This window comes from Crinia signifera, chromosome 12 (genome assembly GCF_055691185.1).
Source record: "Crinia signifera chromosome 12, ASM5569118v1, whole genome shotgun sequence".
Taxonomy (NCBI): domain Eukaryota; kingdom Metazoa; phylum Chordata; class Amphibia; order Anura; family Myobatrachidae; genus Crinia; species Crinia signifera.
The window spans coordinates 43,064,483-43,091,487 of NC_139228.1; the positions used below are offsets into that span (position 1 = coordinate 43,064,483).

At 45.0% G+C, this 27,005-nt stretch overlaps 1 protein-coding gene across 2 annotated transcripts; it reads right to left on the minus strand.

Annotated features, from left to right (window-relative positions):
- Nucleotides 1-245: 245 nt before the first annotated feature.
- MAX (MYC associated transcriptional regulator X) lies at nucleotides 246-26,531 on the minus strand. Of its 2 annotated transcripts, XM_083167670.1 has the most exons (5): nucleotides 26,123-26,531; nucleotides 5,610-5,717; nucleotides 5,197-5,277; nucleotides 4,320-4,443; nucleotides 246-1,571 (listed from the first exon to the last, which is right to left on the minus strand). In XM_083167670.1, the coding sequence occupies exons 1-5, from the start codon at nucleotides 26,156-26,158 to the stop codon at nucleotides 1,384-1,386; spliced, it is 537 nt and encodes a 178-aa protein (XP_083023796.1). In that variant the 5' UTR covers nucleotides 26,159-26,531; the 3' UTR covers nucleotides 246-1,383. The 2 variants fall into 2 exon arrangements, with proteins under 2 accessions (XP_083023796.1, XP_083023797.1); XM_083167671.1 differs by lacking the exon at nucleotides 5,197-5,277 and having other exon boundaries at nucleotides 26,123-26,511.
- Nucleotides 26,532-27,005: the final 474 nt, after the last annotated feature.

Sequence of the window (27,005 nt, forward strand, 5' to 3'; positions counted from 1 at the left end):
ATGGCCAATTGTTCTCATCTAAGCAAAGTCTAGGCCGCCAATAGTCCGAAGCCACCACAATTTTCTTCCATCAAATTGTGGTTCTCAAATGGGAAAACAGATTATAATGGAATAAACGATAATAAAAGCAAATCTCCAGGGAAAGCTCATTTTAGTACGTTTAGATTTTTTTTTTAAATAGACAAGAGTGTTCTGTTCAATCGGCTTCATTTAAACTGGGGCTAAATGTGATGCTTCTTTTGATCTGTAGATGCAAATATTTATTATGTACAAAACTAGATATCACGGACAAAGAATAACCTTCATTTGGCAAATACATACAGGAACACACGAAAACCCCAACACATACAGTCAATTTTCAATTTGAAAGTTGGTCACGTCCCAGCAGTAGATTCGTACATTTAAAATCAGGAAGGGTAATCAAGGAAACCCTAGCATTTCCTGATCGGGAACTCCGTCACCCTGCGGGTTCCTGACTATCATTGGTGATGCCGTTTCCATTAGTCTACTAGGACTGAATCCTTTGAATGCAGCAAAGTCTATCCTGGTTGGCAGTAACACGATTCACATTTTGGAAAAAGCAAATAGGGAAAAATAATAATAATAATAACACAATAAAATCACAACCCTGTTTTCAGACTAAGTGGACACTATTTTTACGTGTGCACTCTCAATTTAATTGGAGAACTGTTTTTGCAGACACTTGATGCAATGTGTAAACAAATGTGACGAAAGCAGTTTTGCCCGTTTCTTTTTTTGTTTCCAATCCTTAACATGTAAAATAAGCTTTTAATAAAACCAAACAAAAAAATAGCTGCTAAGCCGGTAATGCCAAGTTTTAGCCCAGAAGAAGTGCAGCACCAAGTATTTGGAATTTGTATGTGGCACCGAGAAGAGCTTTTTTTTTTGCAAAAACAGCTATAAAGGAGTTTTAAATATATCATTATGACAAATAAAAATAACAGTAATAATAATAATACACAAGTACGTGTGCATGTTTTTGTTTCAGGTTTGTTTCAGGTTTGGTGCTTTGTTCACCTTTTTGTTGCTACTGGTCATACAAAGGCCAAATGCAAACCAGGATTATGGATAATAACATGCAACTGAAAAACACACCAAGTGCAGTTTTTGTTTCACTTTCTATCCACCTTAAACGTGGATGTTTTCTAAACATTTAAATAAAGTTGGGGGAAAGAGGAAGAAAAAAAAAATGGACGAGGGAATAGAAAAGAAATGCAGTCCAATAGCCAAATGATAATAATAAAAAAAAAAAGAGTATGAAGTCCTTAAAACATCAGAACCGGGCCTAATCATGAGATATGGGGGAGGGGGGGAAATGTTAAGCTTGGTACAGGCTGCTGGCTTTTATTGCTTTGTTTTGCTTTAACTTTCTTCCATCCGAAGTTTCTTTCTACTTTGGGGTTCCTCAGTTTCCGACTCAGAGCTCGAGTCGGATCCTCCGTCGAAGGCGGATATGGTGCTGCCGTTGGGATTGTTGTAAAGGCTGCTGTCAGATGAGGAGTAATTTGACTGAAGCCGGGAGTTGGATTTTGCTTTCTCCAGCGCGCGAACTGGGAAAAGAAGGAAGAGTTAATTATACACAGAATACAAATTGTTTAGAGCCAGGTTTATGATTACATTAACTATGCCTCCTTTCAGTTACAGCTTTCATGATGCAACACCTCTATATCTGTAAAAGGCTTCTCATGGACAACCAGCAGAAATCTGGTCAGACTTATTATAAGCCGCTGGTCTCCTGACTGTGAATAAGGGATGCAGTTTTAAATGTTGAAGCTCAGGTATCCTCAAACAGGTCAGGATTGCTAGATTTCTGTAACCAGGCAGGTTAGGATTAGTTGGTAGTTATGCCACCTGCTCCCACAGACAAACCACCTAAAAACATGACCTGTTGGGGTCACTTGAGGACTGGAATTCAGAACTGCTGCAGCTAGTAGTTAAAGAAAGACAACTTAACCATTTCATCGTTTCTATGCCTTTAGCCGTTTTGAACCCTAGCATGAATGTTGCTTTCTGAAATAGTCACTTTATAGCGTTCAACTTCTTAATGTAATTGTAGAACACTAAATGGAGCACACACATGGGGAGATTCCGGGGCTATTTCTAAGCGATCTGACTACATCGCTTAGAATGTAAGCGCGGATCGCTCCGTTTGTATACCCTCCGGCGATGGTGACGCGCGCAGTGCCTTGCTAGATATATCCTGCATGCAGTATAAATATAGTTGGATCACCATTGTTCGCAGCACAAATCGCTCAGCACACATAGCTGGTGCATCGCATGCTAACCTACACCGCTTAGCAGGGGGCCGAGGTCGCTGCATTGGTCTCTACATAACACACAGGTAGCTACAGTCTACCAATTACTAAGGATAACAAATGCTTTTTGCATTTCTATTAAGCCAACAACGCATCCAAAGTGACCGCACTAAGGCCCTGATTCCGGTCACGTCGCTCCCCTGCGTGTTTGCACAGGGGAGCGATGTTGAGCGACTGCGCGTGTGCATAAACATTTATGTACATGTGCAGTGACTTGGTGAGAACAAGGGGCGGTGGCAAGGGGTCGCCCATGGGAACGCCCAGCGTTTCATGGGCATTCCCATGGAAATGCGCCCATGATGCGGGTGCTGGGGGCAGGCAGCGGACGTCAGCCTGCCCGCTTCACGTACAGAAATCATTCGATGCGCGACGAACATCGCATGATTTTGCCTCCGCATGCAAGGCTGCGAATGGATGTTTATGCAGGAAAATCGGCGTGCAATGTGGGGTGGCGGACGGTCGTTTGGCGACGTTTAGATAACAAAATTTGCAGCTTTGTGGGTCAACCAGGATTACCCCCTAAAGCTGGCCATACACCTGAACGACCTGCATACGATCTGATTGTATGCAGGCGGTAAGTGTGATCGAACGGGTGATCGTATGACGTATGCGCTTTAAAAGCGCATACGATCTGCTTACAACCGCAATGAAAGCTGATGGATCCGACGTGCAGCACGCCTGATCTGAGGGCCGACCTCTCGATCCGCGGATCATACCGATATCACTCATGATGTGCACACAATCCGTCGCACGGCGAGCAGAGATTGTGCGGATTGGCCAGACATTGTTCAGGTGTATGGGGGCCTTAACAGTAGACACTCATTTAAGGGAATATTCAATTATCTGTAATGGCCGCAGGGTGGCGTAGCGTTACCATTTCTCCGGAACCTTCTGATCAACACTCATGCTTTAATTTTTGCTCACTTTCCAAAGTAGTGCCCAGGAAAGCCTGACAAGTCTGGCCCCCATCATTATCGGTTCTACGCGCAGTCGACCAGTGGTGACAAAATTAATTCCCAAAAAGCAGACTGCGGAGCTGTACTGTAAGTCCAAACAGCTACATTTTGGATATATTGGCTCATATATGAAACATGAACAAACAATGTACAACATAGGAGACACTGTCAATAGCTCAGCCTCTGCTCTATCACCAAGTGGGATGAACATCCTAACAAGGTTCTGGTAGAGACCAAGCAAATCCAACTAAAGGCCCCCCCCATGCATTAGGCAGACTTGTCCGAAGGAGAGAGCGCACTACGATTTGGCCAATCAGCGGCTGACCCATGTTTTGAATTTTCAAATTCTGCCGCCACTGTCCGTAGTGGCCGCTCACTCAGCGCTTCCTGGGCACTGCGGACTGCCTGCTCCGCCGCTGCACCCACACCACCCAGTGAGTAATTAGTACACCTGTGCACCTGCTGGGTTACCAGTAAAACATGCACTGTGTGGGATAATGAGGACCGAGTTCCCTGACCGCTGCTCTAACCAGAAAGGGAACAGAGTGAGTCAGATGGAAACTTTACAGAGTGCACAAGGTGTTAAGCAGTACAGAGATAACGCAAGTGTTGCTTAGGAGAACAAACAGGTTATGTAAAAAGAAACTGAAAGTCTAACAATAAAGTCTTAAAAATCATCAGAAATGTGCAATAAAGGAAAACCACATTAACCCTTTGAGTGCCAACGTTGATGCGTGAGAGATCCTCAAAATCTCCGCTAAAATTCCAGCCTCGCTCACACCGACCGTTCTTTTAGTATAATTAAATACAAACACAGCCAAGCGAATTCACTGAAGTCTAGTTAATTATTGGACCAAAAAAAAAGAACAGTCGCTGTGAGCGGCGCTGGCATTTTTAGCAGATATTTTGAGGATCTCTCACAGCAATATTGGCACTCAGAGGGTTAAACACTGCTACTAAGCAAATGGCAATGCGCTTCCTATGTATTCGACACGATTAGCACCGAACGTGGTGACGGTTCTCTTACCTTGTTGTTCTAACAGCGCGTTCTGTCTCTTTAGGTCGTCGATGTCTTGCTGGTGTGTGTGATTTTTCCTTCTCATATACTGTATGTACTCTGTGGCTTTGTCCAGTATTTGAGCCCGTGATGCCTTTTGGGTGGAACAAAGAGTTTAACTCATAGGTGCTGTCATTAAATGAGCTTGTGTAGAAAACCAAGAATGCAGATTTATTATGTAGGTTATATGTACTGCTACAAAGTGTGATCTTGGTGGTTTCAGCGAGAATATTAAAATCGGTTATATAAGAAGGTCCCGTTTCCCTTGGGATGCAGCAGCGGCTCAGATGCCGGCAGTGTCTGTCTTTTTATATTTAGGATGCCTCCTGTGCTATAGGGTACTACTATGAATCCGACACACTGTCACTGCAGTGTATTGCCGCTATACTGCGGATCTGGCTGTGATAACGGACCAAGCCATGGTGTAACACTGTTGCTTGGGAGTGGTCATGGAAGATGTGTAATGGAGTCACTGCCAGGTACGTAGACACAGGTCAGCTATGTGTGGTGAAGGGCAGAGGTGGACATAATGTATGGGATATGTAATATCTGATGGCTTAAGGTTAGGTATGACGCCGTGTTAGCTGCCACCAAAGAGCGTCTCGGTGTAAATGCAGCAGAAGATGCAGTGGCTTTGCTGCAGGAATGTGTGTTGCTCCTCTGGCGCATTAATATGGGCGCACAGTAACCCCTACGTGGTGCTGAAGGATAGCAAGAAAGTGAGGGAGTCTTCAAACGGGATGTAGTCATAATGTCGACACCACAATGTTGACAGTTGTGTCAGCACTGTTAAAATTGCTAGAATTATGCATTAGAGGGAGGGGTAGGGATAGGGAAATATACTCACCGGAACGCTGGACGACCGCATGTCTGACCCCGAAGTGACGATCGCATGACCGCCGGGACCCGGAAGACGCCGCTGGAGCCGCTGCAGCCAGCAGGAGAAGGTAAGTCACCGTTGGGCCGACAGTACGAAATGTCGACATTCTAACATGTCAACATTTAATCACTGTCTACATGATGAATGTCAACATGGTCAATGTTGACATTGTGACCATGACTACATGATGAATGTCGACATTATGACCGTCGACATTTCGTACTCAACCCATGCAAGATAAGCAAGTTGACAGCAACGAGTTGCTACATTTAATGCACATGCAATGGAACTTTAGTTACAATATTGTCACAATAAACGATTATAGGGTAACAGATAGCCAGCTTTAGAAATAACAAACAAACTAAAACAAAATAATTCACCTTTTCCCCTTGGAGTGAAGGTACCGAGTCCCTTAGACTGTGGAAACTGTCCTTGATATGGTCCCTGCGCTTACGCTCCAGTGCATTGTGGTGTGCTCGTTTGTCTGCCTGTAAATAAAACAAACACACACTATGTAAGATCAGTGCATATTACCACACAGACTGCCTAACCTATCACGTTCCTCCGTTACAACCAGCGGCATCCCAGCATGCTCTGTAACAGGTTCACTGTAAGCGTATGCTAGAACAGTTTCAGGGCGTGCTGGCATGTATGTTTTCACAGGTTGCCTACCCATGAGCTGCTTCCACTGAACTAATGATGCCACCTGAGTCGAAAGAATTAATGAGAATGTGTTTAAATATCAAATGAGGATCCCATTACAAATTACTGCAATAATAAAATTACGCTTTGGAGCAGAACATTTTGTAACAAGATGAAAGGTTTAGATTGGCATTGCTAATATTCCAGCATTACTGATCTTTAAAAAAAAAAAATGGTCCTGTATTATGTACTGCAAGTGTACAAATGGGCAATAAAATGTGCAACCACAGGTAGTAAATCTAGTGTTCATTCTATCACGCTATCTTTGAAAACCCATGCAGTTCCTCTTCCCTGCCTGGGGTGTCGCTGTCTGCTGTAGTCCTTCTAGCACAATGTAGTCTGTATATCAACACATATGCAAAACAGACCTGTGATAGAAACACCACAGCAGACAGCGACATCCTAGGCATGGAACAGGAACTGTATGGGGTTTCAAAGATGGCGGGTGCTAGAATGAACACTAAAATCAATTATGTGGAATGTTTTTATCCTGAAAGTACCAAAATAAACGGCTACCTGGAAGAAATTTAAATCAATTGTATATTCTCAGGCCATACTCTCTCCACCTGCCGCTGTGCTGGGTCTGGGTTTCCTAGAGACACATCCCATCCACTCCTGTGTCACACAGCCGAGGCCATCGTATATGAACCAAGTAGCGCAAATTACTTCTCAGGCTGCTATGTTCAATACCCATCAGCAATTTTACTGGAGGTGAAGCAGCAGCGACGAGATGTATTATCTAGGATGCCGCAATGGTGGGAGGAGATCCACCGGCGATCGCTGTGACGCCCCACATCGCATCTGCCTAGTGTTCAGTTTCTCTCCTCTGGCAGGCTTCACTGGGCATGCGTGAGATCTCACCGGTCACAAGAAATCTCCTGAGCAGCCCTGAGCTTGGAGCCAGCAACAGTGCAGTCCCTGCTGCGGTGGATGGGTAATGGACAACTGAAGCGGACTGTTCATACACTGAACTCACATATCATAGCATATCTATGTGCCCCTGTTATATAGCATGCTGGTCTTCATACATGGGGGGGGTAAAGAATTATCAGCGCACATATTGGTGCTGATACTGCTTCTTCCCCATAATAACCCTTCTTAAATGATTTATGTTCAACGTGATAGGCATTACCAGTGATCGTGGTTGCCAATCATAAAATGTGTGGCCAATCAGAAGCCCAGATGAACACCACCACATAACTGACCCTAAGGACATGCCTCCCAAGATGGCCCATCCCGGGAGGGACAAAATGCTCCATTCCTTAACTTCTCCCTCACGATTGCCATCACCTGTGCTGTACTGGTTGATTGATTAGAAAGGTGTTTCACCACAGGTGATGGCAACCATAAATTAATAGTAATTAAATATTTTTTTCTAAATTTAATCAATTAAAAGAAAATACTCTAGGACGCCATGATTCAAGAAAGTTCAGGAACTAATGACAGACATTTCAAGTACACCCACTACTTAAAGCTGGGTACACATTGATATGGTCCTATTGGACGGATCTACAGATTGTCTACATCATGCATTGTGTATGCTCAATATGTGCGCTCCAGCGGGATACGGTCATATTGTCTACAGCATTTAGGTCTACAAGCATTAGGTCTACACCACTAGGTCGACCTGCATTTAGGTCGACCTGCATTTAGGTTGACATGACTGAAGGTCGACAGGGTCATTAGGTCGACATGGGGAAGGTCGACAGGCGGTCATTTGACTGTTTTATGAGTCGACATGAGCCGACATGCGGTATTTCATGTCCTACCATCCACTAGGGCGTGGTGGGAGAATAAAATAGTGTGCCCGAAGCATGGCGAGCGCATCGGTGCTATGTTGACTGTGTCGACGCTTGAATTTTTTTGAAAATAAATAAACCATGTCGACTTTTTCACTGTCGACCTAATGACCCTGTCGATCTTATACCAGTCGACCTAATGACCCTGTCGATCTTATACCAGTCGACCTAATGACCCTGTCGACCTAACACATGTCGACCTGACACATGTCAACCTTCAGTCAGGTCGACCTAAATGCAAGTCGACCTAATGGTGTAGACCTAATTGCAGTCTGACGAATGATCCCATTCCGCTCTAGCAGTTGCAGGTAAAGTCGTCAGGTTTCATGTGCCGCACAAGCTTAGCAATAGCACTAGCAATTAGGCACCTATCATGCAGCGTGTGTGGCAAACCGGGCCACAAACAATATCAGACCAATCTGACATCACCTCCATGCCACAATGGTTGCTTTAGTGCACAGGTTCTCAAAGTCGGTCCTCAGGGCAGTGCATGTTTTGCAGGTCTCCTCACAGAATTGCAAGTGAAATAATTAGCTCTACCTGTGGCTCTTTTAAAATGTGTCAGTCAGTAATGAGTGCACCTGGAAAACGCACTGTGTGGGGTCCTGAGGACCGAGTTTGAGAACCACGGCTCTAGTGTGCACAGGAGCAATAATAAACCACATATGACCAAATCCCGACCGTCACAGCATGGGGTCGCGACTCCATGTTGCTGACCATCGGGCTGATGACTTTTCTTATGTTAGTCAGTGATTCAAGAAGTCTGAAAACTCTGTTCAATTGTCTGTTATGTTAGACTCCTCCCATCACTCTGTGCCTCCACAATGCTGCCATGTATGTGCTGTCTGCTGACTACACATGTGATGTGATGACCTTCTGCAGTAACTTGCTGGTGTCCTGTCGTTATTTTTATTGTCTGATGGGGTTCCAGAGCAAAATTGTTTGAGGACCCCTGCAATAGGCTGTTCAGCCTTTAACAAGATTGCAGTGTGTATAAGTAAAGTTGGAACGAGTGACAGTGGCTCCAGTGTGCATCCAGCACATTTTATACAGTGAGTGGAAGAGTTTTTTTTTATTTTTTTCTGCTGGTCATAAATATCGTTGCTAACTGGAATGTAAACAAGTAATTTTGTCACCTGCAGACATCTTATCGGATAAGGCAAAAAAACAAAACTAGAAAAGTAATCCTCACCGATAAAGACAACAGATCGGATTACCATACGTTTACATGACGTTTACAAAGCGCTGGCTGGAGATGACCTATGTCTTAACCACAATTATAATAAGGAAGCTTGTGCTGAAAGGATAATGTCCTGTGCAACACGGCACACATATTACCAAGATATGCTTAACAAATAAGTTAAGGATTACGCCACTACTGTATAATATCTATTAAAGATACAGTGTAGTATTCCCTCCACACATCTTTTGCAGGGTGTCGCTCCCTGCCCATTCTTAAAAACTCAAAATGCACCCTGCCCTTTTTGTGTGTGGCACTGTGCACACATACGCTGCCCCCCCCCCCCCCCCCACGTGCTGACATGCCGCTGAGAACTTTCGAAGTGTGCCATCATGTGTAATGGGCATTATGGTGTGTGGTATAATGTGTAAGAGGCATTACAGTGTATGCCATAATGTGCAATTGTCATACCGACAGAATATGTAATGGGCATAGCAGAGTATGACAATGTTTAATGGGTGTAAACCTAGGGCAGTGTGCAATTTTTTTTTTATATATATATTTTTTGTTTCTAATGTAAATTTCTAATATAAAATGTGCCCTGCCTGCCCAGTGATCAGCACCCTGCCCTAAAAAAATGGGTGTGGTATAGGGTTTTGACAGTCGGGATCCCAACAGTCATTATCCCGACTGGCCGGACCCAGACAGCATGGTGAGCGCAACAAAGCCCCTTGAGGGCTCGCTACGCTCGCCACCTTTTCGATTCTCCCTCTATGGGGGTCGTGGACCCCTACGAAGGAGAATAGCCAGTGACCATCGGGACCCAAAAAATCCTAGGGTAAACACTACAGTTTATGTACAATGAGCTGAATCTTCTTAAGCAGAATCAGACATTTGCAGTTTTATGCCATCGGAAATGGGTGATGTCATGGAAGCAGACAAAATGGCTGCAGCCACTTGGGTAAACAGAGACCAAAAAACAGAAAGAAAAAAAACAACCATACCCACAAAATTTGTGATGGAAGTTCAGGACAGTTCATAGATTAATGTGCCCATGTGACAGGGCCAGAACCAGAGTAAGTTAATAATGGGAAACATACATGCTGTCAAAACATATTGGTTGTATCAAAATTTCAGGTACTATTTATCAAGTATGTTCTACAAAATAATACGCTTGCCAATATTTTCAATGCCAGGAGCAGCTCCAAGAGGCCGCTTCTGGTCCAGAAATCATAGGGGACCCTTTCACATTTCTATATTGACAAAACCAGGTCCAGCTTCACGTGCTAGTTATGGTCAGGGGTAGGAGAACCCAACACAATTGTTTAAAATTCTTTTCATTTCATTAACAGAAGCGTTAATTAAGTTCAAGAGTAGAAAGGGGCAGTGGACATTAGTACTGCCCAATATTTACATCTTCAACATGTGACTATAAGATTATCCAGACCCCATTTCCGCCATTGAGGGATCAGGGCAGGTATATGGGGGCAGGTATATGGGGGCAGGTATATGGGGGCAGGTATATGGGGGCCATAACAAGTAATTACCAAACATTTCACACATTTACCGTACATACATGAACGGGTTTCTGTACTGCGCTATTACTATATATATATATTTCTATTTTTTCATTTGAATTTGAAGAATTGCCTGTATGTAACCTGACGCTATTTGGGCTAAAACATCCCCAAACACAGGAGAAATCAACAGCAGGTAAATGGAAGTGATAAGGTTACATCTATCGTGCTGCAAAACAGAAGCCCCGCACTAACACATCCCCACAAACTGGTGTGACAACAATTATTCTGTGACGTCACAAACGTACCCAACATCTGGAGGGCGGAGCAGAAAAGGGTCGGGTAGGAAAAAATGTAAAATGTCGCTGATGCAAAACGCACAAGAAGGAACAAGGGCAGAGTTACACAATATCTCATGAAGACTTCATCACAACAAGGGATTAGAGGGAAGCGTAATAAATGAGTAATCTGTGACATAGCTGTAACCAAACCAAAAGGAATGATATATGCGCAACAACTGTCAAAGCGTTACACGCCTCCATACAAATCCAGAGGCAACAGTGCAGAGTCAGAGCTGAACCCAGTCCGTATGGACAGTTGTAGTCATTTCTGCAGCTGGACTGCCCCTGTCCACAATCTTGTAAAGTAAAGGTGCCCATACATGTTACAATTACATACCTCCCAACTGTCACGATTACAGCGGGACAGTCCCGATTTTCGGGTCCTGTCCAGCTGTCCCACCCGCGGCAGGCATTGTCCCGCTGCGAGGGGTGGCAGTTGGGAGACCCCCAATCTAATAGAATAGACGCTGTGCGCATGCGCACAGCGTCTATTCTCGTATGAAAATGAGGTTGCAGCTAATTAGCATAAGCCACACCCTCATTTCCGGGCGCTCGCGCGGTGAAGCCCCTATTTCATCAGCACAGAAGTTGGGAGGTATGCAATTATTGTATACAATATCGCATCTCATCGCATATCGGTTTTGCAATGAGATCAGATGAGATCTAGTACAAAAAGTACGTGCTGCACATACTTTTTGTACTAGATCTCATCTTATCGCAAAACCAAGATGCAATATTGTATACAATAATTGTAACGTGTATGGGCACCTTAATACCCATCATCATTTGTAATGTGTTATATTGATGACCGACAGTTGTGATTCCAATTGGTTAGTATACAGACATCAGAATCCCTACCGCCGGTACTCAGTCAGGGGAGCGTACGCAATGAAGCTGGGGCTTCGCTCGCCACAGGTTCTGTTCGCCCTCTATGGGGGGCATGGGCCATCACGAGGGATAATTGCCCCGTCAGTTAGGATCCTGGCGGGCATTTAAACAGATTCCAATGTTGGAATACTGACCGTCAGAATTCCAGCTGTCAGGCCGTCATCCGGCACCCCATCTGTATGCACTCATACCAGCCCAAGCTGCTGAGAACAGATGTAGGGGTACATTTTCTAAGATGGGAGTTCTATTAAAGATCGAATGTTTCCTATAGCAACCAGATATCTATCATCTTCTAAATAAATAGAATCTGCTTTGGGCAACAGTCCATCTTAGTAAATTTACACCATAGTGTTCATTTTAGCACCCTGCACATTTCAAAACCTGGGCAGTTCCTTTTCCGGGAGCTATTACCCCTAATTGAATCTGCCCCTAAAGGCCCCCTTACATTAGAAAGATTTTGCCCAATTTCGATGTTTCGGGCCGATATATCGCCTGAAAAGTGCCACATCATTTGTGTTTTCCATCCGATTCACGGTCCTGTGAGAGTCGGATGGGAGCCTCTAGGTTGGTCGGACCACAGCTGTGATTTGTCGGAATCGGGATGGAGTGCTTTTGGCGCATGCGATATATCATATGCGAGATATTGCAGAAAGTATAGTACACATGCAATTTGCCCAGATACATTTTATACATTATAATTTTTTGGACCAAATTGTATGCACAAAATGACACCAAAGTGGATACGATCACTACCGGGAAGGTCAAGGGAAATTGCATCCAATTTCTGCATCAGATATATCGTTCTAATGTAAGGGGCCCTTAAGAATGGTGGAGCGGGCAAGTGTTGAAGTAACACAGCATTTCATTTTCTAGAATGCACTTGATAAATGTTAGCTAGATTATTAGTTGCTTTGGGCACCTCTTCCACTTGTGCCCACTCTTCGCCAGCCTTCTTTAGAATTACATTTTGTTTTGTAAACCATGTATTTGAGGCCCCGAGCAGCTCCTAGGATCCCAGAGGAAATACCCAAAGTACAATTGTAATTTGGAAGAAACCAAATTCTTTAGTCTGTCCCTTCTGATGAAAATGAAGCCTGCCCTGCTGAATCCGCATCTGCATTGTAACGACGGCTGACTGCTCAAAACCTGCTCATTCTCTGTTGTCAGCCATGTTCTGCCTAGTTTAGCCTGTTTGTGTTCTTTAATAATGGGATCATGGACATGAGCTGCATGGCAAGAAATACTTCTCCCCATGATCTCAACTTATTTTCACAAGCAGCTAAAGCTTTTTAGCAGCAGTCAACTTGTAATAATTTAATCATGGGTGACGAAATCACTAATTTTAATTACCGGTAAGCCTCTGTCATAACCACCTCCGGCAGCAGTTCCAGAGCAATTACCAACCATTTGTAGAGAATATAGATTGTAAGCTCCGCTGGGGCAGGCGACTGATTTGAATGGCCAAATATTCTCTGTAAAGAGCTGCAAAATATCTGCACGTTATATAAATGACTGGTAAAAATAATAAAATGAGGTTTCAAAATTGATTCCAGTATTTACAAAAAGAAAAAAAAAAACTCCAAAATAGCGAAAACTGCTACAACTCCTGGCGCTGAGAAACAACCTGAGGAGGTATAAAATGGTAAACCGTAAACACTCTTGCAGCAGGTATATATGGCCCAGTCTCAACCCCCAAAAAATAAATATATACAGATATACTGTGCTTCATGCTTTTTATATCATACTAAGGGGGGGTGTATTTAATATCGGGTCAAGACAGTTGTGACCCTGGCCTGTTCTCGGCCACTCGACTATTATTTGGCAGGCGGGATTCAATGTCCCGCCTGCTGAACAAAAATGGGGCGTGTCTGTGGAAACTGCTGTCGGCCCTGATTTCGACAATCCGAGCCCTACTGCTTTTAAAGTTGGGACCGTTCTGCCGAGATGCCTCTTCAATGCTGTAGGGAAAGACAGCATTGAATAGGTACCCGCCGCTATTTTCCCCTGACAGAAATAGCGGCAGGGGATTAAATACCCCCCTTAAACTTTTATATTCTCTACATTATATGTTCATATTTTACAGGCAATCTATTCATGTAAAATAATATTACACAGAAAACACATTAACGCTCAGATGCATGAAGAGCAGACTGTATCTGGCACATACAGAAATTAAGATTATAGATATTCCCTTCCAGGCACTTCATTATTTCATGGTAACTTTATGTTTTTATTAATAAACTACTAAAAATTTGTCTCCCAAATTTATGATAAGACCTTAACCCTATTTAGTTTTAGTATGGTTTCATCCGGTCACTTAAAAGGAATGATTTGCGCCTCTAATGCGCAGAGAGGGTTAATAATTAAGGATGTTGTATGTGGTAAGAGCACTAAAGCTTTGCAACAGATGTTGATGTAGAAAATGCCTCAGGCTCGGAGTACAGGCGGCAGCAGGAATATAGGACAGCGTTATCTTGGATGTACAGGCCTGTGTATGGCAGCATATATTCCCTTCATAGCAGGACTCAAAACAGTCACAAAAAGCAACAGTTTCCTTACGGCTTCCACCACAAAGACCAGAAAATATAATTTCTTGAATTTGTGTCTTTATATGCGAATTGTTCATTCTTTGTCATTAACTAGGCTACATCTGAGCACACCCACTGGCAATCAGTTGTTAGAAGAAAAGTGGGGTGATTCAAATGTTTTTTCCGACCAACCTGCGATTGTGTCGACAGGCGTGATAGCATAATTTCTTCTCGCAGCCTCCAGATGTGGAGAGGAGAAATTGTCAAGAAGTCCTGGTGTGGGGCTCAGTAGCCAGAACTTGAGACAGAAAGTGCAGAAACCTGCTTCATTTGTGCGTGACAAGCATGACATACACCCAAACGGCTGACTATAACCTAGTCTGCTTATACAGGAGAGAAGTGCGATCAGCTGCGCAAAAAAAAAAAAAAAAGTGAAATACGCCCTTATCTACGTATCTACGTACACATGTATCTACGTGTGTAGGGAGAGCAATCTGAGCAATGCTGCTTCGCTCAGAAAGCTCCGGTCTCAGCACACAGCGCAGGGGCAGTGTTCTCCATTGAGAAAACTGGCCCGACTGATTAATAACCTGCGTTCAGGTTATTTAATGGGCGGAAGATACAGACCCGTGCATTTAAATCACTGTGCGGTCTACACACACACACACAGCAATTTTCAGGCATTTTCTGAATGAATTAATGAAATAATGTAAAATCGCTCAGAAAATGCCTGAAAATCGCTGCGTGTGTAGAGCCTATTAGAATACCCCTTTCAGACCGCACAAAAAAAACAAAACGGTATTTTGCAGATTTTTAACCGTTTTGAAACGGTAATCTGTGCAGTCTGAAAGATGCAAAGTGATTTTACCATTTAAAAAAAACGGTTTTTGGAAACGGTAAAAAAGCAGGGTCCTACCCGTTTCAGAACCGTTTTTTTGGGCAGCGCAGGGAGGGGAATAGGGGAGAGGGGCTGCCCACGGGTCCTCCGGCAAAACTGATAAATGTATGGGGCGGGGGGGGGGGGGAGGCACGTGGCTGCCCAGGTGTCCTCTGTAAAAATGTATTCATTGGGGGGAGGCAGCCCAGCCCCACCCCCCCGCCCAATAAATTAATCAGTTTTGCGGGAGGACCCGCAGGCAGCCTCTCTCCCTCCTCGCTCGCCCCCCCCAGCCTGGACCGGCCACAGTGCACAGAGGAGCAGTGTGAGCCGTTTTCACAATCGTTTTCACACCGCAAACCTGCTTTAGACCAGGTATTTAGATGCGGTGTGAAAGGGGGTAAACTTCCTCTGACACGTTTTAAAAAACGTTTTAAATACCTGGTCTAAAGCAGGTTTTGCGGTGTGAAAGCAGCATCATTAGTACATTTCAAATAAAATACAACTACACAGACTAGTACAACCTGCATCTATCAAAATCCCTGCAATTCCTCTTCTCTGCCTGGGGTGTCGCTCTCTGCTGTGGTGCTTCTAGCCACAAAACAAAATATGACTTGTTGTAGGTACTTGAGGATGGAGATAAAGCACCAACCAACCAGCTCTTGACACGGCCGGTAACGTGGCAGCTAGCAGCTGGTTGGTTGAAACTTTTTACTGTCCAAATTGGCTCTCCACATGTTTAGTCTTATCCGGTCAACTGATCTACGATGTCTAGACATGCTTAGTTGAGTGTAGTCAGATGCCTACAGATAGTGCAGGTCTACTTGTTTCATACTTTACTATCCAAATGGAAAGAAGCATGGCGAGCGCAGCGAGTCCCGCGAGGGGACACGGAATACATGTAAAGTAATACGCGTGCGCTCGCCAAGCTTCGAGCTCAGTGGCTCGCTGCGCTCGCCACACTATACAGCGATGCAATTTAAGCCCTAATGGGTGCTTATACAATTTAAAATCGTATAGGGGGCTTAAATCGCATTGCATCGGGTGTATGGCATGCGATGAAAAATCGTGTTCTCATATGCGATGGGCGCCATGATAATACACAAGTACCGGTTTGCATGTCAACGGTCAGTGCCAGACGCTTGATGGAGCATTTCAATTGTTGTTTCATTCGTATGTGAACAGCGGCCAGTGCCGTCCTTTCAGCTCTCAGCCTCCTGAGGTGGCGAGCTGAAATTAGCAAAAAAGTGTCCAATTTGGGACTCGAAGTTGATTTAATGGCTTTATGCAGCTAAACCCAGCCTAAAATGGTATGATCAGCTACAGTATTAAAGGGTTCCCAAAACAAAAAATTTGCAACATTTGGCACCCAATAATTATCTTTGTCAACCGCATCAACTGAAGACAAAATTAGTCTATTTAAGAAAGGATAGGAAGGTCTGGGCATCCTCCTAAATATTCAATTATTCAGGGTCACAGACAAAGTGACCCTGAAATTTACCTGGGCAGCCGCCGGTGTAAAAGGAAACAAATGCTGGGTCGCACCAGGGTTGAAGATGGGTCCAAACACCCCAGTGCGACCCGGCGTTTTGGTGTAAAAGGGGTATGATTAATTATCCTCGAGACTCATATCAAGCACTTTGGAGGTATCTGCCAAGACCAGCACATCTTTCCCTCAGCACTGAAATGGGTTAATAAACATAGTATTTAGCTTTAGCATTCTATTACCAGGCTATGAGCCCAGGACAACAGCAAAGACAAGATAAAGAACAGGTGTTAAGAGCCACTTTATGAAGCTCACAGTGACTAATCTGACAGACCAGACCTACCAGTCCTGGAAGTTCAGATTGAAGATGCTGCCAATAAGGGAAGTGTGGAATGTGAAAATAGACAGAGGCTAAAACTATTCCACTTCCAAATAACTAGGTCACACAGCCCAAATTATGTCATCTCACTTAGTATAGGTGATTAAGCTGTGTACATATGCAAATGTGAAAAATGCGGATTTGGGAGGAGCTACAGGAAGTACATAAGACAACAGAACAGACAACATATGGTCAACTCTTCAGGTATCAAGGAAGCCTTTTACCACCAGTGTGGGTGCATCAGAGCATATGGTGTACCGATGCAGTAACTACAACATAGGAGTGCAGCACGTAAGATCAGAAGATTTAGCAAAAGATCCACGGGAGCGAGCATCGGACGATTTTCGACCGATTTTCGGTAAATATCGGCCAATATATCGGCCGATTTATCGAAAATCGGCCAATCGGCCCAAAAATCGTTCTAGTGTGTGGGCACCTTTACGTGCTGCACAAAAGATCAGAAGATTTAACAAAAGATCCATAGGAACGCACACGGGATCTTAAGAAAAATCTTTGGTAAAGATGTGCGCTTGCCTGAAATCTTTTGTCCAGATCGGACAAAAAATTTGAAGGCTAATTTATGCGTATTTCAGGTAAGCGCACATCTTTACCAAAGATTTTTCTTAAGATCCCATGTGCGTTCCTATGGATCTTTTGTTAAATCTTCTGATCTTTCATGCAGCACGTAAGATTAGAAAATTTAGCAAAAGATCCACGGGAGCGTGCATCGGACCGAAATCTGCCGATTTTCAACCGATTATCGTAAACATCGGACGATATATAATTATGTCTGCTCACACCCTCCTCAAGAGGATAATAGAACTTGGGGGTAGATGTATGAAGCAGTGATAAGGGAGAAGTGAGCCAGAGGAGGTTGCCCATGTCAACCAATCAGCTGCTCTGTATAATTTTATATTATGCAAATTATAGATGTTACTTCAGTGCTGATTGGTTGCCATGGGCCACTTCTCCTCTGGTTCACTCTCCTCCCTTATCAATGCTTCATGCATCTACCCCTCAGTGAGAGGTTAGCTGCTGCAACACGTCCAATTCCCAGATTTAGTGGATTTACGTGTCTAAACTTTTGTTTGTTTTCTGGTGCATTTTGGAAGCTTGATAAGTAATAAGTATTGTTCCCGCTAGGCTGTTTAAGCGGGGCGCTGCGCCCTGCCTGATTTTTAAAGGGCAAAATGTGCCCTGCTAAAACATCCTGCTGCCTGTCCCAGCCGGAAGCACGGAAAATCCTGGCGCTCGCTTTCCCAGCAGTGACTTCGGTGGGGCCAGGCCCGCCGCTTTTGGCGATGTCAGTGGGTCAGGCCAGCCTCCTTTCGTAACTGCGCCGGCCGGACCCCTCCTGTTTTGTAAAGTCACGGCCTGGGCCCGCCCCCCCCACAATGGTGACCCAGGCCCGCCTACAATGGTGGCGTCGGCGGGCCTGGTCCGCCCCCTTTATGCTGACCCCGTGCAGCACCGCCCTGCACAGTCCCTAGAAGGAACGCCAAATAAGCACCTGCGGCACACCCACCCATCTGAAGAACAATATTGCCAATTACTGATGGGAATGCAAACAAACTGTTATGGTGTGTACACACGGTAGGTATGCCTTGCTATGCGAGTCCCGATACGATCAGATCGTATCGGGACTCGCATAGCACGGCATGCATGCATGGCCACAATTTTGACTATATAGTGCAGATCTGCACTATATAGTCTTGGCTGCCCTCTCTATTTGACCGCCAACTTTCACTCACACGGGAGCACGCATTGGCAGCGCATCAGGCTCGCAAGCCCTAAAAAAAGCATACAATCACCATGCGATCTGCATGCGATATGGCTTCCGATGTTCACTATATCTGCAACATCGGAAGCCATATCACACCGTGTGTACACATCAATGAAGATATGGGCTGCAGTAAAGGTGCACGTAGGAATAAGTATTTTTAATTTGGGGTCATTGGCTGTAAATATTCTGCTTTTGACATATAAGCTGCAGAGCTCACTGACTGCGCCAATTAAACGCAAACATTTTGTGGGAAAGACTTCAAATAATGTAAATTGTGGCTAGTTTGCAATTAGTGGCAAACACCATGGTAGATCACACAAGGGTATATGCAGTATGCTTAATGCACAACAAAACAGAAAACATCCTGAATAATTCAAATACAGAGAACTAGTTCAGACAAAACAATTCACATACCTAGGAGAAAACGAACATCCAATGTTTTATTGGGTGCCGGATGACTGACAGTCGGGATTCCGACAGTCATTACAGCGGAGTCGGAATCCCGACTGTTAAAACCCTGACACTTGGGATCCCGGCGCCCAACCAGCTATTCTCCCTGGCGAGGGCAGCGAGCCCGCAAGGGGCTTCGTTGTGCTACCCCCGCTGTCTGAGTCCGGGCTGTCGGGACCCTGACTGTCGGTGTGATATACCACACCCGTTTTATTCACCTCTGAAAAAGGTCAACCTGATTTTTATTTTTATAATTGAGCCGACATGTGCTGACAGGCGCTATTTCATGCCCTACCATCTACGAGGTGGAGGGAAATTATGATAGTGTGACAAGTGCAACGAGACACCGTGCCCGAAGCATGGCGAGCGTATCACGACATGGGAGTTGACGTGGTACACTTAAGACTGTGTCCATACCGACCTACGTCAACATTATAAAACATTGCTGCACCAGCAATCATAGCATTCCAATTGCAAAGAACTAAGAAATTTGCTGCACTATATAAGAAACTGTTAATACATAAATAATAGAACTCAAATAAGCAGCAGGAGGCAGCAACCAAGGGTTATGTGCCGTTGCAGTAATTATGGAGTATATGGTAGTATACTGTACAGCTGGGTACACACTAACCTAGCAATTCTCAAACTGTGGGTCCCAACCATCTCATCATGGGGTCGCGACTCCATGTTGCCGACTATCAGGCTAATGATTCCTCCAATCTCTTAACCCAGGAACACACTAGCCGATGTGTATACCCGGCGATATTGTCCACACCGGGGACCCAGCAGGGTTCCAGCATCGGCAAGTGCTTACACACTTTCCAATGCCGGCAGGGAGAAAACAATGGGGGAAGGAAGCATCGGTCATGCTGCAGCTGCAATGGTGCGAGGAACAACTTGCAATTTTATCTCCCTACATGACTAAAAACAAAGTAGCACTAGGGCCTATTTATCAGGTATTATTTGTGAATATTCACAGAATACGCATGTTTTCGGGTGATACCTGTAAATAGTAAGGATCCCCAAAAGTATTATGGACAAATCTGCTGCAGCCACTTCATTTCAGACAAAAGCCGCAGGCCCCATATGAAAACCTCCCTGATAATGGCCACCACAAGTGTGTGGCCTGCTGACTATTCATGCGCCCAACATCCCAGGCACCAGGTAGATTCGTAACAACAATTGTTAACACCAAGGGGTAAATTTACTAAGATGGGAGTTATATTGAAGATGGCATGTTGCCCATAGCAAACAAGCAGATTATGGGCCACGCGCACTAAGCTTCAAAAGTGATAAAATGGAGAGTGATAAAAAAAACAACAACCAATCAGCTCTTGTCTGACATTTGTCAAACACAGACTGTAACATGGCAGGTAGGAGCTGATTGGCTGGCTGTTTATTACTCTCCATTTTATCACTTTTGTAGCTTAGTGCATCTGGCCCAAAATCTATTATCTTGTGAAGGTTCTAAATAAATAAAAAGTAGAATCTGCTTGGTTGCTATGGGAAAAACTGAATCTTCAATAGAACTCTAAGGTTAGTAAATTTAGCCCCAAGAGCTAAGGAAACTGACAGATAATAGAACACTGACATTTGCCTTAAGGTAGTAAATATTAGAGCTAAAAGTATTTTGACATCGGCAATAGTTCATATAACAAAGACTAAATGAACATGATATTTGTCCTAATGTAACAAGTATCTGGGGCAGCACGGATGGTGTAATGGTTAGCATTACTGCCTCACAGCACTGAGGTCATGGGTTCAATTCCCACCATGGCTCTAACTGCGGAGTTTGTATATTCTCCCCGTACTTGCCGGATTACTTTACATGTATGCCACACTTCGGGCTCGCTGCGCTCGCCACACTATATAAAATCAACTCCACACTGATGTGGATAGTGGGGGTATGAAAAGTTCGGAAGATGCGTCCTGCCGCCGCCGCTCGACACGCTTCAGGGTGGTGTGGATAGTGGGGGGTGCCTAAAACCTCATTGTAGGTCATAAAAGTGCATAGCTAACGTAATGGCATCGCACCCTATAAAATCGCATGCGAGTTTGCAGGAGGTGTGATGCGGTGCGATCCGCCAAGGCAGCAGTGAATAAATTACACAGGAAAATCGCATCGCAAGGCCCATAAAAAGGCCCATGCGATGCGATTTTCTTACGCAGAATAGCCCACTAAGCAAATTGCTTAGTGGGTGCCCGGCTACTATATAAGTACCCAAAATTAACCCTAGAATGTCTTTGTGTGTGTGTACATGTGGTAGGGAATATCGATTGTAAGCTCCACTGTGGCAGGGACTGATGTGAGTGTTCAAATTTCCTCTGTAACGCGCTGCAGAATATGTGTGCGCTATGTAAGAAACTGTTAATAAATAAATAATAATAATAATAATAATAAGTATCAGGATTTCCGCTATTATTCATTTACTTACATTTTATATATCAGTTTGAACACTACGGTATCATTGTCAGTAACCTAGAGACATAACAGCAGATTGTAATATACCATCAAGAAGAGGAATAGGTAGATCACAGATTATCAAACTTATAGTGTGTACACACAGTTCGATATGGCTTCCAATGTTGATGATATTGGAAGCCATATCGCATACATATAGCATACTGATTGTATGCATTGTAAGGGCTTCCTAGCCCGATGCGCGCTCCCGTTTAAGGAGAGGTCGGAGAGGAGATAGAGTGGGCAGCACACTCTATCTAGCACAAATCGCAAGCATATCGCATGCATCGTATGCCTTGCGATATGCTTAAGATGCGATGTGCTATACGATTTCCAGGGCCCTGTCAGTCATCCTGTTGCTAAGTCAAAATCTTAAGCAAATCTTAAGGCACATAGGAAATCGCATAGTAAATCAAATAGGAAATCGCATAGCAAATTGTATGGTAAAAAGTCAAAATCTTAAGCATATCTTAAGGCATATCTCTGCTGTCTACACACTTGTACAATCTGCATGAGATCCAGATGAGATTTTGACTATATAGTCAAAATCTCATCTGGATCTCATGCAGATTGTATGGGTTTTATCCCAAGCGATCCAGATGCGTTCAAGATGCGCGCTCCCATATCTCAGCCAGAAAGTCTTGGCTGCCCTGTCTATATAGTGCAGATCTGCACTATATAGTCTAAATTGTATGCAGATAGTCCAAATTTTATGCAGATAGTCTAAATTGTAATCGCATCTGGATCTCATGTAGATTGTACACTGTGTACACAGCATTAAGGAGTAGAGAAAAAAAGGGAAAAGTAAAAATCGGACAAAACATCGAATCGTACATCGGATCGCACAGAACATCGAACCGTGTGTACACACTCTAGTCCTCAGGACCCCACACAGTGCATGTTTTGCAGGTCTCCTCACAGAATCAACTGAAATAATTAGCTCCACCTGTGGATCTTTCAAAATGTGTCAGTCAGTAATGAGTGCGCCTGAAAAATGTGAACTGTGTGGGTCCTGAGGAACGAGTTTGAGAAACACTGCGGTAGATCATACAAACACAAACAAAAAAACTTTATGCAATTAATGAAGACTTAATGGCAAATGTAACCGCTTCTGAATTTGAGGGATTCTGTATGAACTAGATTTTTTTCTTTTTTTTTTTTTAAAGTGGCACTCATCAACAAGGCATGGTTTTACCTTGCAAATGACTGGCGCTTTAAAAAAAAAAAAATATTGGGCAGCACGGACGGTTTAATGGTTAGCATTACTGCCACAAAGCGCTGAGGTTAAGGGTTCAATTCCCTCCATGGCCCTAACTGTGTCGTTTGTATATTCTCCCCACACTAATGTGGGTTTCCTCCCACAATCCAAAAATATAGTGGTAGATCAATTTGCTCCCAACAAAATTAACCCTAGAAGGAATGCGTGTACATGTGGTAGGGAATATAGATTGTAAGCTCCATTGTGGCACGGCCTGATGTGAATGTGCAAATATTCTCTGTACAATGCGGTACTTGTGTATTATAGCGGCGCCCCCAATGTGCATCGCGCAATGTTTTCATCGCATGCCATGCGATTTTTTCCCCCTATGCGATGAAAGATCGTATAAGCACCCCCCCCCCCACTATAAACGTGAACCCGAAGCGTGGCGAGTGCAGCGAGCCCACGAGGGGCGGCGGTACGCGTCCTCCAACCTTTTCATACCCCCACTATCCACGTCGGCGTGGAGTTGAGAATAGAAAGTGTGGCGAGCGCAGCGAGCCCGAAGCGTGGCGAGCGCAGCGAGCTCGAAGCGTGGCGAGCCCCGCGAGGGGACGCGGATACCTTCACAGGTATCGGAGTCCCCTCGCGGGCTTTACAGGTATCCGCTGCGCTCGCCACGCTTCGGGCTCGGTGGCTCGCTGCGCTCGCCACACTTTCTATTCTCAACTCGACGCCGACGTGGATAGTGGGGGTATGAAAAGGTCAGAGGACGCGTACCGCCGCCGCTCGCCACGCTTCGGGTTCACGTTTATAGTGGGGGGGGGGGGGGGGTGACGTGGGGGTGCATTTCACATTGTAAGCACCCATTAGGGTGCTTATTCAATGTTTAATCGCGGCGCATCGCATTGTATGCCATGTACAATGTCATGCAATTTTAAAATTGTATGACATTGTACAGTATCGCGCGATGTCGCATCGCATACCATCGTATGCCTTATGGTATGCGATGCGATGGGCGCCGCCAAAATACACAAGTACCTACAGTGCATGCACACTGGAGCGGGTCTGGTACGGAGACACAGCCTTGTCAGTGCTAAGGTGATGAGCTGTGCAGGCAAAGGGGTATTGCCGGAGGGGGGAGCTTTCACCCCCAGCTCCAGTGGATAAGATGTTCAGACATCTTGGCAGTGGGGCAGATGTATTAACCAGCGTTAAGTGCAAAAATGCACTTAACGCTGGTTAACTGGGGGGGATTACGTCTGACCCTAATGTATTACTAGCGCACCTAACGTGCGCTAGTGACAGCCCGCCGAGTTACGCTCGGCGGGGCTGTCCCTGCAATCCCCCCCAGGGATTAACGGCCGGGGCGATGTATTAACAGCCTTCAAGGCGTTAATTCGCCCCGGCCGCTTCGCCAGCTCAGGGCTAACGTTGTCCTATCCCCCACTGTGGGGACAACGCTAGCCCTGCTTCTGGCTAGGGCTGCGCTGGAGATCTCGCGTTTTTTGCGAGATCTCGCGCATGCCCAGTAAGCCGGGCAGGGGGGGCGACGGCGAGTGCGCATGTGCAGGGCGGCGAGGGAGCCGATAAGGAGAGCCGTTAACGCTGGGGATAACGGCTCTCCTTATCGGCATGGGGGATGTTAATACATCTCCCCATAACGAGTGCCCGGTTCTCCTCGTTATGCAGGAGAAGCGGGACTCGTTATTTCCCAAACGTTAACAGGACGGTGATACATCTGCCCCAGTGTTCCTTCCTGCTTCCACTTGGTAATGAGGCAGAGCAGGAAGCGCTATAGTTGCATGATAAGTCTCTATGATTACATAAGTACACAGTGAATCCAGTACTGTTTTTCCCATCACTTATAGCAGCGGTGGGGAACCTCCGGCCCGCGGGCCGTATACAGCCCCCTAGCCGGTCTGTGTGGCCCGCCCACCTGCCTTGCAGGGAGTCAAGTACAGGGGAAAGCTCGCGAGAGCTACTGACCTCTCGCAAGATTTCCCCTGTACATGACTCTTAATCTGCAGCAGCAGGACACTGGGAGTGCTATACAGTGGCAGCCGCCAGAGCGTGGGACGGCTGCCGCAGGGCAATTTGTAAAGCAGATTTTTCATTTTTTATATATATGGCCCCAAAGCTTTTTCCCACATTACAAACGGCCCTTGGTCCCAAAAAGGTTCCCCACCCCTGACCTATAGCATTGGAAACTGATTACCATAGTCACACTAAGGGGGTATTCAATTGTGTGTGTAGACATACACTGCGATGAATTACTGTGGCAATAGATGCTCTTTATGGCAGCCCAAACTTTCACTAAACTGCTCACTGCCACATAGAATACGCACTTTTTTGTGAACCAGGGTCTCAGCAGGGTGAAGGGTGCGATACAGTGCTATTGCCGACGATTGAAACACAGGCACGGCAATGCATACTTTTATGTAGGGTATACAGTGCACCATAACGATCGTAAGCAGATCATGAAACGATCATACGATGGTCGCACGATCTGTATGGGTCACACAAACTGCACCCAGCAGAAGGGAGATTGTATTGAAATAGGGGGAATTGAGGTCACGTCGTTCTGGTGTGTACCCAGCATTAACCCACAGTTGAATTCCCAACTAAAGGTGCCCATTCACTAGTGCAATATGGCACTTTCAACCCATCAGTCCCATGCATATCGGATCTGATCTGGATATCGTCATGACTGCCGCAAAGACGCAATGTACTTGGCCTGTAGCTGCCGAGGTATCGCATGAGATACCTCGCAAAAGTGTATGAGGCCCTTAAGATCCAACAATATTTATAGCCGATCTGCAACTCTCATTTTAAATATACCTATAGTAAAATTAAATACATGTAGATCCTTTATGCTTGAACAATGTACATTAGATTTTCAAAAACATTTACTAATATCCAATTTAAAAATAAATTCACCTGTCTTCAAAAGAATAATCAGTATATATACATGTATGAGTCACACGTCTTATAGAATATTTGGTGAAAAGATCAGTGATGATAGATAGATAGATAGATAGATAGATAGATAGATAGATAGATAGATAGATAGATGCATTGCATACAAATTATTTGAACATATTGGAAAACCTGATCTGCTCTGATCCGATATCTGGGTTACCAATCTGTACACCCATGGGCTCTGCTGATGCGACCCTTAATGTTCCTCCCTGCCGTGCGCATCAGGGCCACAACACAGAGGCAGCAGGCAGAGTCATAGTGCCCAGGACAGTAAGACAGGTGGCCCTAGGCCTGGCACAAGCTACAAGGGATGGACACTCACGTCGCTTTCCACCTCGATGTCATCGTTATCGCTCATGCTTTCATACACCCAGGAGGAAGGTGGTGTGACCCGGGGGGGGAGAACACACAGGGATGGTAAGTCGGCCGTCTCGTAGTTAATCTTCCCCCAAAAAGAGAAAAACAAAACAAAAAGAAAAAAAAAGAAACGGAATTGGGGACAAAAAGAACCCGGATGGGGGGAGCCGGAGGACGGGAAGACCCGCACTGTGTCCAGGAAAACAGATCAACGGAAGCCACACGTGACTATGCCCTGCTAGAGATCATTAGCCGGAGCTGCGGCCTTCGACCCTCCGAGCGCCGGGCTGTCGGGAAATGTAGTCCCTCACCGCCCTCCACACGTACTGCTGGCACCAGTGAGCTGTAGAATAAGAACTACACCTCCCAGAGGCCTGGGGAGCCAGATAGTGAGCAAGGCGCATGCGGCGGGTCCGCGGTGGCTGCTGGTTGATGTAGTTCGTGGAAGGGATTTCCCGGAAGGCAGCTGGAGACACGTGGACTAGATGCTGCTGCTGCTGCTGCGTACAGTCAGTCACTAGGTTTGGAGATGTATCAAACCTTGTAAGTGGGACAGGGGGAATGTGGCTCATAGCAATCAGATTTTAGCTATAATTTATTTAATGTATTCCATAAAATGAAAGGTAGAAGCTGATTGGTTGCTATGGGCAATACCTCCACCTGTCCTTTTAGAATGTTTGTTGCATGTCCCATAATACTAGTGTTTGACATAGTGGTCCCAGAAGCTGTAGCTCTGGCCAGAAAGCAACCATACTTTTATTTGTGTCACTCTCCTGGCCTGCTTGTACTTGTAGTTCGTTCTTCCTTGGCATAACAACATGATGCCTACTTTGTGTAATTAGTGTTTG